At 41.3% G+C, this 17,830-nt stretch overlaps 1 protein-coding gene across 1 annotated transcript in view; it reads left to right on the forward strand.

Moving 5' to 3' along the window:
* svila (supervillin a) overlaps positions 1-17,830 on the forward strand; it is a 222,769-nt gene that overhangs the window by 24,756 nt on the left and 180,183 nt on the right. Inside the window, 2 exon segments of the mRNA XM_038798250.1 lie at positions 14,354-14,411; positions 14,615-14,766. Coding sequence (XP_038654178.1) covers positions 14,354-14,411; positions 14,615-14,766 — 210 coding nt within the window.

Raw genomic sequence — 17,830 nt, forward strand, 5'->3', positions numbered from 1 at the left:
CCACGCATCCAAAAGATTGTGATCTCTGCTCCTGTCACCAATAATTTGGGATCAAATCCACTGCCACTTTTCAGAAATAGTTAATTGAACAGAGTTGATCCCAATTTTTATGTTTTTTTTAATGAAATTTACAGCAGTTTACTGATTATAAGCACCTTTACAAAATATTCAAGGCTATAATTAATAGGAAGTGCCTTGAACTTCATGATCGTATCAATGACTAATCCTGCATTCACAAAATTCCCATATAGGGTGGAAACATGTTTGGCTTTAAAAACAGCTGAGTATTGGGACCATATCTGGGTCTTGAGTCTGCACTGACAGTGGCACACCGGCCTCTTGAGATCTTCCTGAAGGTGGCCAATTAAGAGGCTGCCTCTCTGTCTATCTTACAATTAAGGTTGACTGGTGGGCTCCTGAATTTGCAGGCCAATCAGAGGGTCTGTATCTTTGGCAGCCCCACTGCCTGATGCTGCAGGATGAGGACTGCAAGGACTCCTCCAGGTGGAGGCATCCTCTGAAGAGCTATTCAATTTAATGAAAAAGACAATGGCGCAGCTGCCAGGCCATCCTTGCAAAGAGGAAATCCCTCCACAGGATGTCCAGTGGCTGCTGCTGTGGCCCACTAATGGCTGTGAGACCTGAGAGGAGGGCCCTGAGACCTGTTGCTGGGAAGCTGTTTTTAGGGACTGGCCAATTTTGAGCCTCAGTGGGGAGGCTCATCCATAATAATAATTGCGTATTGTCACAAGTAAGCTTCAATGAAGTTACTGTGAAAAGCTCCAAATCGCCACATTCTGGCGCCTGTTCGGGGAGGCCGGTACGGGAATTGAATGCGCGCTGCTGGCCTTGTTCTGCATTACAAACCAGCTGTTTAGCCCACTGTGTTAAACCAGCCACTGTGAGGACGATCCCAATAGCATTCCCAATCACAAATATCCAGTTAATCATGCAGGTTGACTAGCATCTGCTGCGGGGCAGGTAGCCTCTGTCGTTGCTGACCCATCTCCAGTAAAATCACCTGGCAATGGGAACACTGTGGGCTGCTGACCCGAAGCATAATTCTCTGCAACTCTTCCTCCTTCTCCCAGCTTGAAGCTCTCCCAAGCTGGTCCAGGAAACATCCAGCAATAAAGCTGATGTAAAGAAAGTACAGCAGGTTAGGGCACACGTTTGTAATTCTAGACTCATCACAGAGAATGTGCCCCGAGAGAACTGTAATTCCACCGTAGGTACCTTTGGCACTGACCCACATCAGTGGGCTATTATTTTGAATCAAATGCATTTGATTTTTGAGTTTTGCAAGTTGGTCCTTAACGCTCATCTGGCGTTTTAAAATGAGATCTCAATTGTCCCTTTTCATTTGAGTTTAAAATTGTTTTAACTAATGCCATATAAGGATAGTATTTATGTTATTTAATATTCTTAAATTTTGGCTGTTGCAGAAAACAATTTTGATCATTCCTGAAGCTCCTTACAGTGCAAAGACCAAGACAAATCCTATACTGCTGGCATCCTGCATAGGATACAGGATAAGGTTAATTTTGCCCATTTCACAACTGTTTGTTTGACATTTTCCTTTACTAGTTGTTTAGTACATTAATGAATGCCACATGGATGGATATGCATATGTTCATTAAATAATACCATCTACATTGAATCAATTGACATCGTCTTTGGCGGATTGGATTGATACTGGAATATCTACTAGTATAGCCTATCCTCACAAATTTTGCACTACTTTGGCGCCACAGTCTTTGGAGAATGCAGAATAATGAAGCAATAGATTAACTTGCTGGCAGAGTCTTCATTTATCAAATAATGTGCAACCTTCAGACATCATTTCCACCCATTTTTTCCAGGAGACTCTGCAAGGGTACAGTTTTAGAAGAGGAGTGAGTCAGTGCGTTAAATGGTTAGATTTCACTTTAGTTTCAGTTCAAAAGGAACTGGTAAAATAATGCAGATTTTGGGTACTGTTTGGTGTAAGAGAAAGGACTGCCTATTTATAATGCTACATTAATCTCGTGTACATGCTCATGTTCTGTGCAAATTATTTGCTGGACTATGTTTCTATGGTATGTGGAGGATGGATATTATTTGAAGCCCCTAACAGATGACAATCTCTTTTGTTATCCTTAGTTAATAAGCTTTGCAAGAGATATATTATTGCAATACAATCGTTTTTGATATATTTATGCCTTCTACCCTACTTGCTATCGTATCAAAGTGTTGCCTTTAAAGAGCTCTGATGCAGACATTTGAATTAGGCTAGAATCTGGGGCATGAAGGAAGTGCTCAATATTATTTTTAGTCCATTGTGGAGTGTTGCGTTGCTTCACTTGGGGCACAATCACAGTGGCCATGACCATATTTGCAATGAATGATAACATGATATGATTTTTCTTGTTTATCCTAACCGATGGTACTAATTTGAAGGAATTCATCAGGAAATTTATTTGGGGGTCTGAAGTTCAAATCACAGCAGTGCTTTCTAGGGGAAGAACTTTGTTTACAAAGCGTCATTTTACATTCACCACTGCCAAACTCGTGTTAGTCTTGGAGATACATGACTAAAAGAAAAAGACCATTAAACAACTACTTGAAAAGGTGTCTTTCAGGGGATGATATGTCCCTTGGATCCAAAAGCTGAACTTCTCAATTTATTGCCTGGACTTCTGATTATTTGGATCTGTAAGTCGGTTGGGCTTGTCAGAATTTTTTTCAAGGCTAAGTTGGCATCTTAACATGTCAATAGTTCTCAACCTGTTCATCGATTCCTAGGGCTAGCACTACAGGCCATTGTCTGTATGGCCTGCACACCGTTCCTCAATATTAGTGAAGCATGTTAGAACTGGTGCTGTGCAAACAAATCTTTCTGCCCATCCACTTGTTTCCACACTTCTACCCACCCAGTGATTTCCGTCACAGGAAGGTGATGCTCCTGCCTGAGTCAGAGTATGGGAATAGATAGGAAAGCAGAGTTGAGGCCACAGTCAGATCAGCCATGATCTTATAAATAAAAGCAAACTACTGCGGATGCTGGAATCTGAAACGAAAGAGAAAATGCTGAGATTTTCCAGCATTTTCTCTTTCATGATCTTATAAATGATGGAGCAGAGCAGGCTGCAGGGATCAAGTGGTCTACTCCCACTCCTAGATTGTACATTCCAGTAGGTAATAGAAGTTTGTGCAACATTATGCACTGTAGGGTGGCACGGTAGCACAGCGGTTAGTCCTATTGTTTCACAGCTCCAGGGTCCCAGGTTCAATTCTTGGCTTGGGTCATTTTCTATGCGGAGTCTACACATTCTCCCCGTGTCTGCGTGGGTTTCCTTTTCCTCCCACAGTCCAAAGATGTGCAGGTTAGGTGGATTGGCCATGCTAAATTGCCCTTAGTGTCCAAAAGAGTTGCGTGTGGTTACTGGATTGCAGGGATGGAGTGCGGGTGTGGGCTTGAGGAGGGTGCTCTTGACAAGGTTCGGTGCAGACTCGATGGGCCGTGGCCTCCTTCTGCACTGTAAATGCTATGATTCTATTCTATGATATCAATAATTGTGACACTGCCAGCTATTTTGCTTTTATCCTTTTCTGAGGATCAGAGGAAAAGTGCATCAATGATGATGCACCTTTTCTCCTTCAATCTTTTAATACAATGGCAAGGTGGCACAGTGGTTAACACTGCCATGTCACAGCACAGGGACCCAGGTTCAATTCTGACCTTGGGTGATTGTCTGTGCGGAGTCTCCACATTCTCCCCATGTCTGTGTGGGATTCCTCCAAGTGCTCCGGCTTCCTTCCACAGTCCAAAGATGTGCAGGTTAGGTGGATTGGTCATGCTAAATTGCCCCTTAGTGTCCAAAAGATTAGGTGGGGTTACAGGGATAGGGTGGTGAGTGGGCCTTGGTAGAGTGCTCGTTTGGAGGGTCGGTGCAGGCTCCTTGGGCCGAGTGGCCTCCTTCTGCACTGTAGGGATTCAATGATTTCCTACATTTGGTAGTGCTATCGGACAGCTTTTCTTCACAAATACTTTTATAAGATTTATTTTTAAAGTAGGAATTAAATTATTTATGTGGGCAAGTATAGGTACTGTACCTTACAAATTAAAATTCAGTCTCTAATCTCTAGGTAAGAAAGAGTATCAACATTTTGAGTGATGAGGGAAGTGCAAGAAATCACAAATTCTAATTGTAGATTCTTAGAATTTAAAGCACAAAAGGAGCTTGGCGTTTAATTCGTGCAGACTACCATTACAACAACAACTTACATTTATATTGTTCCTTGAACAATGTCCTTTGGTGTTTCACAGGAAAGTAATTGGATGAACAAAGTTACACTGTGCCAAAGTAGAGGTCATTAGGACAGAGATAGGTTTAAAGGAGTGCCTTAAAGGACAAGAGAGAGGGAGAAGTGTACAAGGAGGTTTCAAGAGGTTAGGATATAGACAAATGAATGCTATATTATAGGAAATGGGAAATGCAAAGGCTGCCAGAATTGGAGGAATATAGAGTTCTCAAAGGGCATTCGAGCTGGGTGAGATTGCACAGATGGGAGAGAAGGCGAGGCCAGCGAGGGGTTTGAGCATGAAGATGGTCATTTTTAATTTCAATCTATATAGCATTGTCAAGTCTGGAGGTCATAACAGGAATGAGGGTCATCAATAGGTGGGCTGAGACAGGGATTGAGGTGAGCAATGTTACAAAGGTGGAAGGAGCCAGCCTTGACGATGGACTGAAAGCTCAGCCCATGTTGGATAGAATGCGGAGGTTGCAAACCCTCTGGTTCAACTTGAGTTGGGGGTCTTGAGGGTCATGGAATCCGTGGCAAAGACATGGAACTTTTGACCAGCAGAAAATCGTGGTTTCAATCTTCCCAATGTCTAGTTGAAGGAAACCTCTGCATCTCTAGTAGTAGACGTCCAATAAGCAGAAAGACAAGTCAGAGGTATTGGAGGAGTTGAAAGAGGTGGTGGTGGAGTAGAGCTGGGTGTCTTCAGTGTGCCATTCAGGAGCAGAATGTTGATATAAAATAATCAACCCCGATCTCACTGTGTCCCCCCTTTTCTCCATTATCTCTTTATATTCATCTTGCCTTCCATTTAAATGACATTGCATGAACCCTCGGTAGCAGCCACTTGAGGTTAACTATTCCATGCTCTGATAATTTCGGTGGGAAAAGATTCTTCGAAACTTTTATTTCAGAATTCCTAAATCGATGCCCCTCATTTACTGATCTATCAGCCAGCAATATGTTTAGTCCTCTGGGATAATGCACTAGGTTTAAAAAAAAAGGTATCCCAGTGACTGATGAGAGGAAACTGAGGTTAAAGCTTTTTAATTGCCTATTTCATCTTTGTCATCAAGCACATTTCTCCACCCACATTCCAGTTCTATTTCTATTTTAAAAATTAAATTAACTTTTGATTCAAGGGCCCCAGTGAAAATGTTACTGGTTTCAATGGGTGTGATTTTATTGCAGCACTTTGGCATTTATTTGACCTCTGAACTTTTCAACCATCAAAAGCAAGCTGTAAGAAGCTTTAAGACAACAGTGCCTTTATTGTAACGAAATGTCGCACGGTGCTTCAAATCGTTATTATGAATAAAAGTATGAAAATGAGCTACATAAGAGATATTAGGCAGACGACCAAAATCTTGATCAAAGATGTGGATTTTAAGAAGTGCCTTAAAGGAGGGGAATGAGGTAGCGAGGCGGAGAGATGCAGGATGGTTATTCCAGAGATTGATTCCGAGGCAAGTAAAGGGCATGGCCACCAATTGTGGAGCAATTATAATTGGGAATACACAAGAGACCAGAAGGGAGAAACACCGATATCGTACAGAGATGGGGAGGGTCAAGGCCGCAGAGAGATTTGAAAACCATTTTAAAATCAAGTCATTGCTTGACTAGGAAGCAGTGTAGATCAAGCAGAACAGGGATGATGGGGCAACGGGACGTGCTGCAGGTTAAGTCACGAGTAGCAGTGTTTTGGATGACCTCCAGTTTGCAGAACATGTAATGTCGGAAACCAGCCCAGGAGTGTGTTTGCATAGTCCAATCTAGATGGATTGAAGGCATGAATGAGAGTTTGAGCAGCAGATGAGCTGAGGCAGGGATGAAGTTGAGCGATGTTACAGAGGTGGCAAAGACAGTCTTAGAGACGGCATGAATATAAGTTATGAAGCCCATCTTGTGTCAAATGTGACATTAGGGTTGCAAACACTAGTTTAATCTCACTGTTGTTAGGAGAGGGATAGTGGTTAGCACAGTCACTTCACAGCTCCAGGATCCCAGGTTCGATTCCCGGCTTGGGTCACTGTCTGTGCAGAGTCTGCACGTTCTCCCCGTGTTTCCGTGGGTTTCCTCCGGATGCTCCAGTTCCCTCCCACAGTCCAAAGATGTGCAGGTTAGGTGGATTGGCCATGCTAAATCGCTCTTTTGTGTTCAAGAAGGTTACAGGGAGGGTGGGGGTGTGTACAAGGGCCGGTGCAGACTCGATGGGCCAAATGGCCTCCTTCTGTACTGTAAATTCGGTAGCCAAGAAACGGAGTTTGGATGCTTTTGGTATTTCAATATTTAACTAGAGCAAATTTCGAGATTGAAAAAGCAGCTGATAATTTAGCAGCAGTGAAAAAGTTGGGGAAAACTGGCTTTGAGATAAAGCCAAATATCATTAACACACATGCAAAACTAATCCCGCACTTTTAGATGATATCGCCAAAGGGCAGCAAGTAGATGAGAAATAGAAGGGAGGGACAAGGATTGATGTTTGAGGACACCAGTGCGGGAGCAGGAAGGGAAGCCGTTGCAAGTGTTTCATTGAACCAGGGTTGATCCCCCGACTTCATGGTAATGGTAGAGTGGGGGATGTTTTAGGCCTTGAGTTGCAGATTATAGTTGAATACAATTCTGCTGTTGCTGATGGCCCACAGGACCCAGTTTTTTCCAAATATGTTTTGAAATCAGTCTCATTGATCAAGGTGGAAGTGTCAGACAACACCCTGGAAGATATCCTCAATGTGAAAGTGGGACTTCCTCTTCAGAAGGACTATGTGCTGGTTACTTCTGCCAATACTTTCAAGAAATGATGCTTTTATTACAGGTTCAATTGATTAGGGTGAAGTAGGGTACATTCCGCCCTGATGGTCCCCTCCGCAGAGGACTAGCAGCTATGTTATTACTGGATGGTCGGGTCCCAGACTGCAACTTTTATTTTTTTGTTTAGAGATGTGGATGGACAAAGTCACCGGAATGCCAATTAATTTTTAATGAAAGAATAAAACAGTTATTAAACATTAAAAGATTGACTATAAAACAATACTCCTTTACCCCACCTATATCTTCAGAGATATGCGACTTTTGAGGATAACACAAGTTACAGATTTTACTTATACTTTGTTTTCAGTCAATACCCAGTCAATGTAAAATAACAGGCCAACTGTGGTCGGATACACCATACTCTGAAACCAAAATTTATAAAATGTTTCTTATGTAAGAAGGACATTTCATAAGAGATTTACAGATTTGAAAGTAATAAGGATACTAAATGACACGGGGACAAAATAGATTTAAGTTGAGTTTAGATGTAGGGCTGAGAGTGATTAGAAAGAGCAATAGCTAGTAAATCTGGAAACTAGTGCTTTGCAAAGGAGTTTGAAAGGCTATGTGAATGGTGATTGAAGTGTCCAGGGATGTGCAGGTTAGGTTATGGTATTCCGGGGATTGGGGGGGACTGGGCAAGGCTTGGTGCAGACTCGATGAACCAAATGGCCTCTTTTGCACTGTAAGGATTCTATGAGATTTGCCAACAACACTGCTTTCAAAGAAGACTTGTAAAGAAGAGTAAGAAGTAAATTAATGTCAGAGGCATAAAAATAACAAACTGGAGGGTGGGGCTTCAGGAATACTATAAACATAGAAAATGGAAGCAGGTGGAGGCCAATTTGGCTCTTCAAACCTGCTCCGCCATTCATTCTCATCATGGTTGATCATCAAGTTTCAATACCCTGATCCCACCTTCCTCACCATATCCTTTGATCCCCTTAGCCCCAAGAGCGAAATCTAATTCCTTCTTGAAATTACACAACATTTTCACCTCAACTACTCTGTGGTAGTGAATACCACAGATTCACCACTCTCTGGGTGAAGAAATTTCTCGTCACGTCAGTCCTAAAAGGTTTACCCCTCATTGTCAAACTATCACCCCTAGTTCTGGACCCCCGCCCCGCAATTGGGAACATTCTTTCTGAATTTACCCTGTCTAATCCTGTTAGAATTTTATAAGTTTCTATGAGATCCCCTTCCACTCTTCTAAGCTCCCAATGAATATAATCCTAACCAATTTAGTCTCTCCTCATATGACAGTCCTGCCAACCCAGAAATCAGCCTGGTAAACCTTTGTTGCACTCCCTCCATAGAAAGAATATCTTTCCTCAGATAAGGACACCAAAACTGCACACGATACTCCAGGTGTGGCCTCACCAATGCCCTATACAATTGCAGTAAAACATTTCCATTCCTATACACATATCCTCTCACTTTGCAGGCCAACATACTATTTATCTTCTTTACTGTCTGCTGTTCCTGCATGCTTACTTTCAGGTGCACAAGGATACCAAGGCCTCGCTCAGTATCTGCCTCTCAATTTACACCCACTAAAATAATCTGCCTTCCTATTTTTGCTACCAAAGTGGATAACCTCACATTTATCCACATTATACTGCATCTGCCAATCGTGTGCCCACTCACTGAGCCTGTCCAAATCCCACTGAAGCACCTCTGCATCCTCCTCACAGCTCACCATCCCAGCCAACTTTGTATCATCTGCAAATTTGGAGATAATACATTTAGTTCCCTCGTCCAAATCATTAATAAATAATGTGAATATGTGGGGTCCTAGCACAGATCCCTGTGGTATCCCACTAATCACTGCCTGCCAAAAGACCCATTTGTTCCAACTTTTTGTTTCCTTTCGACGAACCAGCTTTCTATCCATCTCAAGAGACTATCCGTAATTCTATTAGGTTTAACTTTACGTATTAATCTGCTATGTGAGACCTTGTCAAAAGTCTTCTGAAAGTCTAAATTAACCACATCCGCCGGTTCTCCCTGGTCAACTCTACTAGTTACATCTTTAAAGAATTCTAGTAGATTTGTTGAACATGATTTCCCTTTCGTAAATTCATGCTGACTTTGTCTGATTACGCTATTGCTTGCTAATTGTTGTGCTATGAAATCTTTGATAATGGACACCAGCAGCGTCCCTGCTACTGACGTTAACTCACTGATCTATAGTTCCCTGTTTTCTCTCTACCTCACTTTTGGATCGGATCGGATTTATTTATTGTCATGTGTACCAAGGTACAGTGAAAAGCATTTTTCTGTGAGCAGCTCAACAGATCATTAAGTACATGAAAAGAAAAGAAAATACATAATAGAGCAACACAAGGTACACAATGTAAATAGATAACACCAGCATCGGGTGAAGCATACAGGGGTGTAGTGTTAATCAGGTCAGTCCATAAGAGGGTCATTTAGGAGCTGGTAACAGTGGGGAAGAAGCTGTTTCTGAGTCTGTTCGTGCGTGTTCTCAGACTTTTGTATCTCCTGCCCGATGGGAGAAGTTGGAAGAGTGAGTAGGCTGGGTAGGAGGGGTCTTTGATTATGCTGCCCACTTTCCCCAGGCAGCGGGAGGTGTAGATGGAGTCAATGGATGGGAGGCAGGTTTGGGTGATGGACTGGGCTGTGTACACGGCTCTCTGAAGTTTCTTGCGGTCCTGGGCCGAGCAGTTGCCATACCAGGCTGTGATGCAGCCAGATAGGATGCTTTCTATGGTGCATCTGTAAAAGTTGATAAGAGTTAATGTCGTCATGCTGAATTTCCTTAGTTTCCTGAGGAAGTATAGGTGCTGTTGTGCTTTATTGGTGGTAGCGTCGACGTGGGTGGACCAGGACAGATTTTTGGAGATGTGCACCCCTAGGAATTTGAAACTGTAACCATCTCCACCTCGGCCTCGTTGATGCAGACAAGAGTGTGTACAGTACTTTGCTTCCTGAAGTCAATGACCAGCTCTTTAGTTTTGCTGGCATTGAGAGAGAGATTGTTGTCGCCGCACCACTCCACTTTTGAATAGTGGGATTACAATCGCTACGCTCCAATCTGTAGGAACCATTCCAGAGTCCAAAATATTTTGGAAAATGATCACCAATGGATCTCCTATTTCCAGGGCCACTTCATTAAATACTCTGGGATGTAGATTACCAGGCCCTGGAGATTTGTCCGCCTTCCATCCCGTTAATTTCCCCCAAACCATTTCCTTACTCGTACTAAAGCTCCTCAATAAGACTTTTGTTTCCTGGAACTGCCAGTACAATATTCATGTTTTCCTTTGTGAAAACAGATGCAAAGTACAAATTTAGATCCTCAGCCATTTCTTTGTTCCCTGTGATGAATTCCCCCTTTTCTGACTGTAAGAGACCTACATTAGTTTTTAATCAATCTATTTCTCTTTACATACCTGTCAGTTTTTATGCTCCCTTCTAGTTTACTTTTAAATTGTATTTTCCCCTTCTTAATCAATCCCATGGTCTACCTCTTCTGAATTTTTTTTACTGTTCCCAATCCGCAGATCTATTGTGTTTTCTTGCTAATTTGTATGCCTCGTCTTTGAATCTATTACTATCTCTAATTTCTCTTGTAAGCTATGGTTTGACCACATTTCCCTTTCTACTCTTGCACCAAATAGGAATAAGCAACTTTTGGAGTTCACCTATTCATTCCTTGAATGCCTGCCATTGTCTGTCCGCTATCCTTCCTTTCAGTAATGTTTCCCAGTCCATCATAGCCAGCTCATGTCTCAGACTATCATAGTTACCTTTATTGCGGTTCAGGACCCTGGTCTCAGAATCAACTACCTCACTATTCAACATGAATAGTGTTTGACAATATTATGAATAGGGTTCTACAATATTATGGTTACTCATCCCCAAGGACTCTAGCATCTCTTATGGTGTTTTCCACTCAACCCAACGGTGTCTCTCCCAACTAGATTGCCAACTAATTGTTTGTAATTGCACAACACCACAACACCCAGTCCAAGATGGCCTGTTCCCTTGTTGGTTCCTCAACATACTGGTCCAGAAAACCACCCCGTATACACTCAAGACATTTCTCCTCGATTATACTGTGACTACTTTGAGTCCCCCAATCTATATGCAGATTAAAGTCGCCCATAATCACAGATGTTCCTTTATCACATGCATCCCTGATTTCCTGTCTAATGCTATTCCCAACATTACCACTGCAGTTTGGTGGTCAGTACACCACCCCTATGAATGCTTCTTGCCCCTTGATGTTTCTTAATTCGACCCAGACAAATTCCACATCACATCCTTCCTCAACGTTGCATCGATATCTTTTTTTAAATAAATTTTGAGTACCCAATTCATTTTTTCCAATTTAGCGTGGCCAATCCACCTACTCTGCACATCTTTTGGGTTGTGGGGGCGAAACCCACGCAAACACGGGGAGAATGTGCAAACTCCACACGGACAGTGACCCAGGGTCGGGATCGAACCTGGGACCTCGCCGCCATGAGGCGGCAGTGCTAACCACTCCGACACCGTGCTGCCCATCAATATCTTCTGTAATCAACAATTCAACTCTACCACTTTTTCCTTTCCGTCTGTCCCTCCTAAAAACTGAATAGCACTCGATATTTAGTTCCCATCCTTGGTCGCCTTGGAGCTATGTCGCCATAATCCCAACTATCCCTTTAAATCTATCTGCGCAACTAATTGATCCATTTTATTTTGAATTTCCCGCAAATTCCGACACAAAATCTTAAGGCTAGTCTTTTAATGTTCCTTGTCCCGTCCCTACTATTTTTTTACGGTGTCATTATCTGAAACAAGCCCTTAATTTCTCTGCCTATCACTTTTCTTATTCTCCTTTCTGTCTTTTTCTCTTGTTCTTGATTCCCTCTGCTCTGAATCCTTAGGTTCCAATGAGGTAGGATGAGGTACAGCTAGGTGTACATTTGGTCAGGGTCAGGGTAATAGTAATTGAATCCTCAAGTGGATAAGGCCACTACAGAATTCTGGATGAGCTGTAGTTCTTACATGGCTGAAGTGAGGAGGTCAGCTAGGGGAACTTTAAAAAAAAAAATTAAAAACGCTTATCCTGGAGGACATAACATCTTCTTTTGGACAGTTACAGAATGTGGTGATGTAGTTGTAGGAAATTGGAAATATTTAACTCTAACTTCCATGTGTATTCTAAGTGTCAGCATCTTTTATACTGTTTCCCACTCAACCCAACAATGTCTCTTTGATGTTGATGGAGAAGGGATATAATGCTCTTGCAATGGCATTGTACAGACTTTACAAACCACTAAAGTTGTCAGTGATGATCAGTGGGGACTCTGCAAGGCCAAGAGTTAGCAATCCTTATTTGGTGATGATTAGCCATTCGAGAGTTATTGAAGTTTTTTGAAGTATTGAAGGTAAAAGAGCATTTGTCAGCCTTGACCATTCTTAATGCCATCATCCACGGGAAAAGGAAAACAGCCATTTAAAATAAGGTGTAATTTTCTGAGGCACCATTGTGAAGATGTTGCAGTCACTGGCACTCCCTTTTGCCCAAGTCAAAGATTTTGCGTTCAATCTGCACTTAAAAGACTTGAGCACATAATAATCTAGGTTGGCACTTCAGTGCTGCACTGAGGGAATGCTTCACTGTCAGGAGTCATCTTTAGGGTCATAGATGTCTCCATCACATAACCTTTTGGCCCATCGTGTCTGTGCCGGTCAAAAACAACCACCTAAGTCTTTATACAACATATTTTGCCTCCTCAGGAGGATATAAAAGATGCCATAACAGAAAAGATGAGAGGAGTTCTGCCAGTTCCCTAGACAACATTCATCCCTCAGCCAACACTTATGAAAACAAATAATTTTTACAAAATTATTCCACGGATATTAGCTGGACCTTGTGTGCAAACTGACAGCCGCATTTCCCAAATTACCACAGTGACAACAATTCAGAAGTATTTAATTGGTTGCAAAGCATGTTAGAACTTTCTAAGTTTGTTCAACGTACTACTTAAATTCAAGTTTGTTCTTTCTATCTACACATTTCCTCCTTTTCAAGGAACAGGAAGGCTAATTTCTCATAGCTACTGTACTGGAATCTGCATAAATATTTCGGACTACTCTTGTAGCTTTAAGGGAAATGTGTGGCACATGAAATTTAGAATACCACAATTCAATTGATTTTCCTTTGATTGTTGACTCGGTCAGTGTTATTAAAAAGTTGGCGTGGCTTCCCAACTAGTAAAGCTTTCATGAGCATTCCTACCAGTAATTTCAGAAGTGCAAGTCTGCAGTCTTTTGGAGTGCGTTAACTTATTAAAGTACAACAGCCAGGATAATAGATATTTTCTCTGACAACATATCTCTTGCACAGTGGAAACTTGTGGTGATTTTATTGTCAACCGTTTGCTGGAAATGTTTAACTTTCCTGTGCCAAACTAGTGGTCAGACTTCTAAACTCTGAGCTTTTGATGTTTGATCCAGTTTATTCAGCAAGTGATACTCAATTACTTAATTCACGGGTATTACTGTCCTTGAGAGTAGAAATAGCAGAAATAGGCCTGGTACTGGAAATTATTGACCTTTTTTGGAGCTTGAGAATTTTGCAGTTTCGAACCAATAAAATTAAAGAAGCATTTTGATGTGCACTTGCAATCCCAGGACATGCAAGGCTATCGGCCAAGTACTAGAAAATGGAATTAGAATATTAGGTGGTGGGTTTTTGACCGGCACTGACCAGATGGGCCGAACAGCCTTTTAACGCAGGAATCTCTGAAGAGCTGTTTTGAAGTGACATTTCTGGCGACGATATAGGTTTCTTTTTAAATATCTTCCTGAATTTCCTGTGGTGTTACAATAAACACAAGATAGGGCGGAGAGGAAGTGAAGATATAGGGCAAGTTGGTCAGAGGAAATATTTGAGATTTTCAGTTTGAGGAAAGGATTTAGGTTCCAATAAGGGTCGATTTCAGAATATTAATAGAGGAGATTGTTTTAAAAATTTGGACTTGCTTTTGTATTACTGACGGAAAGATGAAGCATACATAGTGTACCAACGGTATTGGTTTGTCGGAGTAGCCTTAAAAGTAAATAAAATCATACTTGCTGTTTAATAAATGATACCACTTGCCTGGAATAATCTTGTCTATTGTACAGTTGTGATTACTGAATGACTTTATGTATACTAACCAAAATCTTCATGAAGGTCTCTTGTAGGAGGGTCTTGCATTCTGACATGCTTTTACGTATCACTATTTCTTAGTTTCAGAACTTCGAAAACTTTTTGAAGCTGGCCATAAATCCACTGTGGAAATGAACAGGTATTGAGGGAATTTTAATAATGTTTAAGTTTGGATGGAATAACTAAAGTGCCACTAAATTTAAGTAAATGCACTGTCGGTATCATTGAGGAGTTCAGAGTGTTTCTGTAATCCACGAGTTTTCTTTGTGGATTATTTTCTGAAATTGTTTTAATAGGCAACGGCTTTTTCAATGTCTTCCACTCTCAAAATATTCTGTGCAGGAAAGAAAGAATTGCAAGACGTTTGGAAGGAATTGGAAGTGACACACAGCCAATGCTGTTGCAGAATTGTCGCGAATTAGTTGCTCATCACCTGTTAGAAGAAGATACTCCTCGTTACACACGAGCTTCTGATGCTTGCAGCCCACCCCTAGGTAAAGTGTTTTTAGAATCGAGTCCAATGGGATTCTTTGTTCAAAGCATTTCCATCTTATATCGAAACTCCAAAATTTCCCATTGAAGACGATAAAGAGTAATTTAGTTGTGTTGAGGAGTTCTCAAATTATCTAGTTCTTTTTAAAAGTACAATTTCTTTGACAATCTTTTATTGAAAATGACAAAAGTAGCCTTGTATGCACAGGTGGTTAACTTCTCTTTTCTCCTCCTAGAACTTGATACATCTCTGAAGTAATTTATGAATGATCCTTAATTGATGTCAAAACCAATGTGTATAAAAATGTTACCAACTTTGCAAACAAATTACCATTGACTGATTATCTGTGCTAACTGAAAGTAAAATGATAAATCATCTTTGGTTTTGTCTTTAATAAAGTAAGATGATAAAATATGCTCAGGATGTTACAATTTGATCTCTTCAATATGACTGGCCATTTATAAGCACAGGGGTGGTAGAAGTTTGCAATTCTCATCTGCAGATGGCAATTGATGTTAGATCAGTTGTTCAAATTTATATCTGAAATTGACAGATCTTTGTTTAACCAAAGGCATTAAGAGATATAATTAAAGGCGGGTATTTGAAGTTAGGTTGCAGATCAGCCACTATCTCATTGAATGGGCGAAACAGAACCTGTTGCAATGTTCCTGACATCAGAATTGAAATAGAAAGGGCAGCACGGTGGCCTAGTGGTTAGCACAACCGCCTCACGGCGCTGAGGTCCCAGGTTCGATCCCGGCTCTAGGTCACTGTCCGTGTGGAGTTTGCACATTCTCCCCGTGTCTGCGTGGGTTTCGCCCCCACAACCCAAAAATGTGCAGAGTAGGTGGATTGGCCACGCTAAATTGCCCCTTAATTGGAAAAAATAATTGGATAATCTAAATTTTAAAAAATAAAAATAAAAAAAAAAGAATTGAAATAGAACACCTTTCTGTGTTTTTAATAAGCTTGAGATTCCTTTGCTCTCGGGCCCAATTTCAGATAGATTTTGCTCATACATCCAGTTATAGTTGGAGTAGCTTAAGAAAGAGTGAATAATGAGTAGTTCGAGAGTTATGAGACATGTACCTTGCCGGTTAAGCAAGAAGATAAGAATAAATACAATGTAAACATGTACCATTTTTACGTGCCAACATCAGAAATAAATGGGGGATCTAAAGATATTTTAATAGAGATACATGATACTGTAGTGTTGATGGAAATTTCGCTTATAACATTTACAGGGAATAAAGGCAAATGGGGGGCCTTGTTAATTAAGGGTGCCATTATAACTGGAGAAGGGAATGTTTTATTGACCCAGATGGAAACTTGAATTTTAACTTATCCACCCAATGAAATAGGATGGGTTTGAGATGCCCCTGCCCTTTTACCTCCTCACTGTTCAAGGGCCCAAACCCTCATTTCAGGCATTTTACTTGCACATCCTCTGATTTGGTTGACTGTATTCGTTGCTGCCAGTGTGATCTCTTCTACACTGGGGAGACTAAACACAGACTGGTGACTGCTTTGTGGAACACCTTTTCTCCATCCGCAAGCATGACACCAACCTTCCAGTCACTTGGCATTTCAACTCACCACTTGTGATACAATCTCAGTGGGTATTATAACTGGACCAGAAGATCCCAGAATGGAACCCTAGCTCAAAAAAAGTAGCTTGTACCTTTTTTAAAATAAAATGTAGAGGAACAGAGTCACAGGGCGGCTAATTGGTTTCAACAAAATTGTTTTAATTAAATATGAAAAAATTGGATTATGATAAAATACACTAAAATAGACTGGGGTGAGGCAGATATTTGTGGGCATAATGAAGAGGATTCTTTTGAATACAATGTTGACAAAGGGTAAATCTTTAGCTGTAAGACAGCGCAGCAGGAATGTTCATGAGCCTCTACTGGAAATCAGCATCCAAAAGGACACGTTATTAAAGTTAACAGACCCAAAACATTGTGGGCAGCACGGTAGCATGGTGGTTAGCATAAATGCTTCACGGCTCCAGGGTCCCAGGTTCGGTTCCCGGCTGGGTCACTGTCTGTGGGGAGTCTGCACGTCCTCCCCGTGTGTGCGTGGGTTTCCTCCGGGTGCTCCGGTTTCCTCCCACAGTCCAAAGATGTGCGGGTTAGGTGGATTGGCCATGCTAAATTGCTCGTAGTGTCCTTAAAAGTAAGGTTGGAGGGGGGGGGGGGTTGTTGGGTTATGGGTGTAGGGTCGATACGTGGGGTTGAGTAGGGTGATCATTGGAATACACCCGAGACTAGAATTCTGAAAGAGATTGGGCAAGAGTGGAAAAAGCCGTAATTTTCCAAAAACCTTTGGAAACAGAGGCAGACGACTGCAGAATGCTACATGTTACATTCTCGTTCAGAAAAAGAGGAAAGTGACTAAATAAGTGCAATGAGCACAGTGAAATTTTGCAGGTTTCGGATGTTGTAGTTACGAAGAAAGACTTTTTTTAAAACCAAAATGTTGTTACTTTCAGGTGAGAGGGGGGAATCAACGGTCATTTGAATGCAACAGATTTTGTGTTTGAAAAAATATGTTTTCCATTTGTGAGTACTTAATTTGCATAGTGATCATAAAAGAACCAACCAGACAGATTTTCTTGAGTTCAACAAGAAAAGCGGTTTTATCATACTTCAACCGATCCAAGTAAAAATAAAAGAAATACTGACTTGCACATATACACACACACACACACACACACACACACACACACACACACACACACACACACACACACACACATAAATAAATAAATGACAGATTGGGTCGGAAAGGTTGGCCATAATTAGAGTCCATAGAAAAAAAGGTAAAATAATTCTTCTGCAGAGCCAGCCGTGGAATTAAGTTAATTTTTAAAAATCTCTATCTGCTGCACATAGTGAGAGTTGACAGGACCCAACGCCTGAATATACATATATAAAGAGAGAGGCAGTAAGGATCTACATTAATTCTTTAGCTGCTTTTACAGTTTTAAAGGGATAGTATGTGCTTAAAATACACAGGAGGGGCTGACCTGTCAACTGCCAGTAATTCAAACATGATCG

This window comes from Scyliorhinus canicula, chromosome 5, assembly GCF_902713615.1.
Source record: "Scyliorhinus canicula chromosome 5, sScyCan1.1, whole genome shotgun sequence".
In the NCBI taxonomy this organism is placed as follows: domain Eukaryota; kingdom Metazoa; phylum Chordata; class Chondrichthyes; order Carcharhiniformes; family Scyliorhinidae; genus Scyliorhinus; species Scyliorhinus canicula.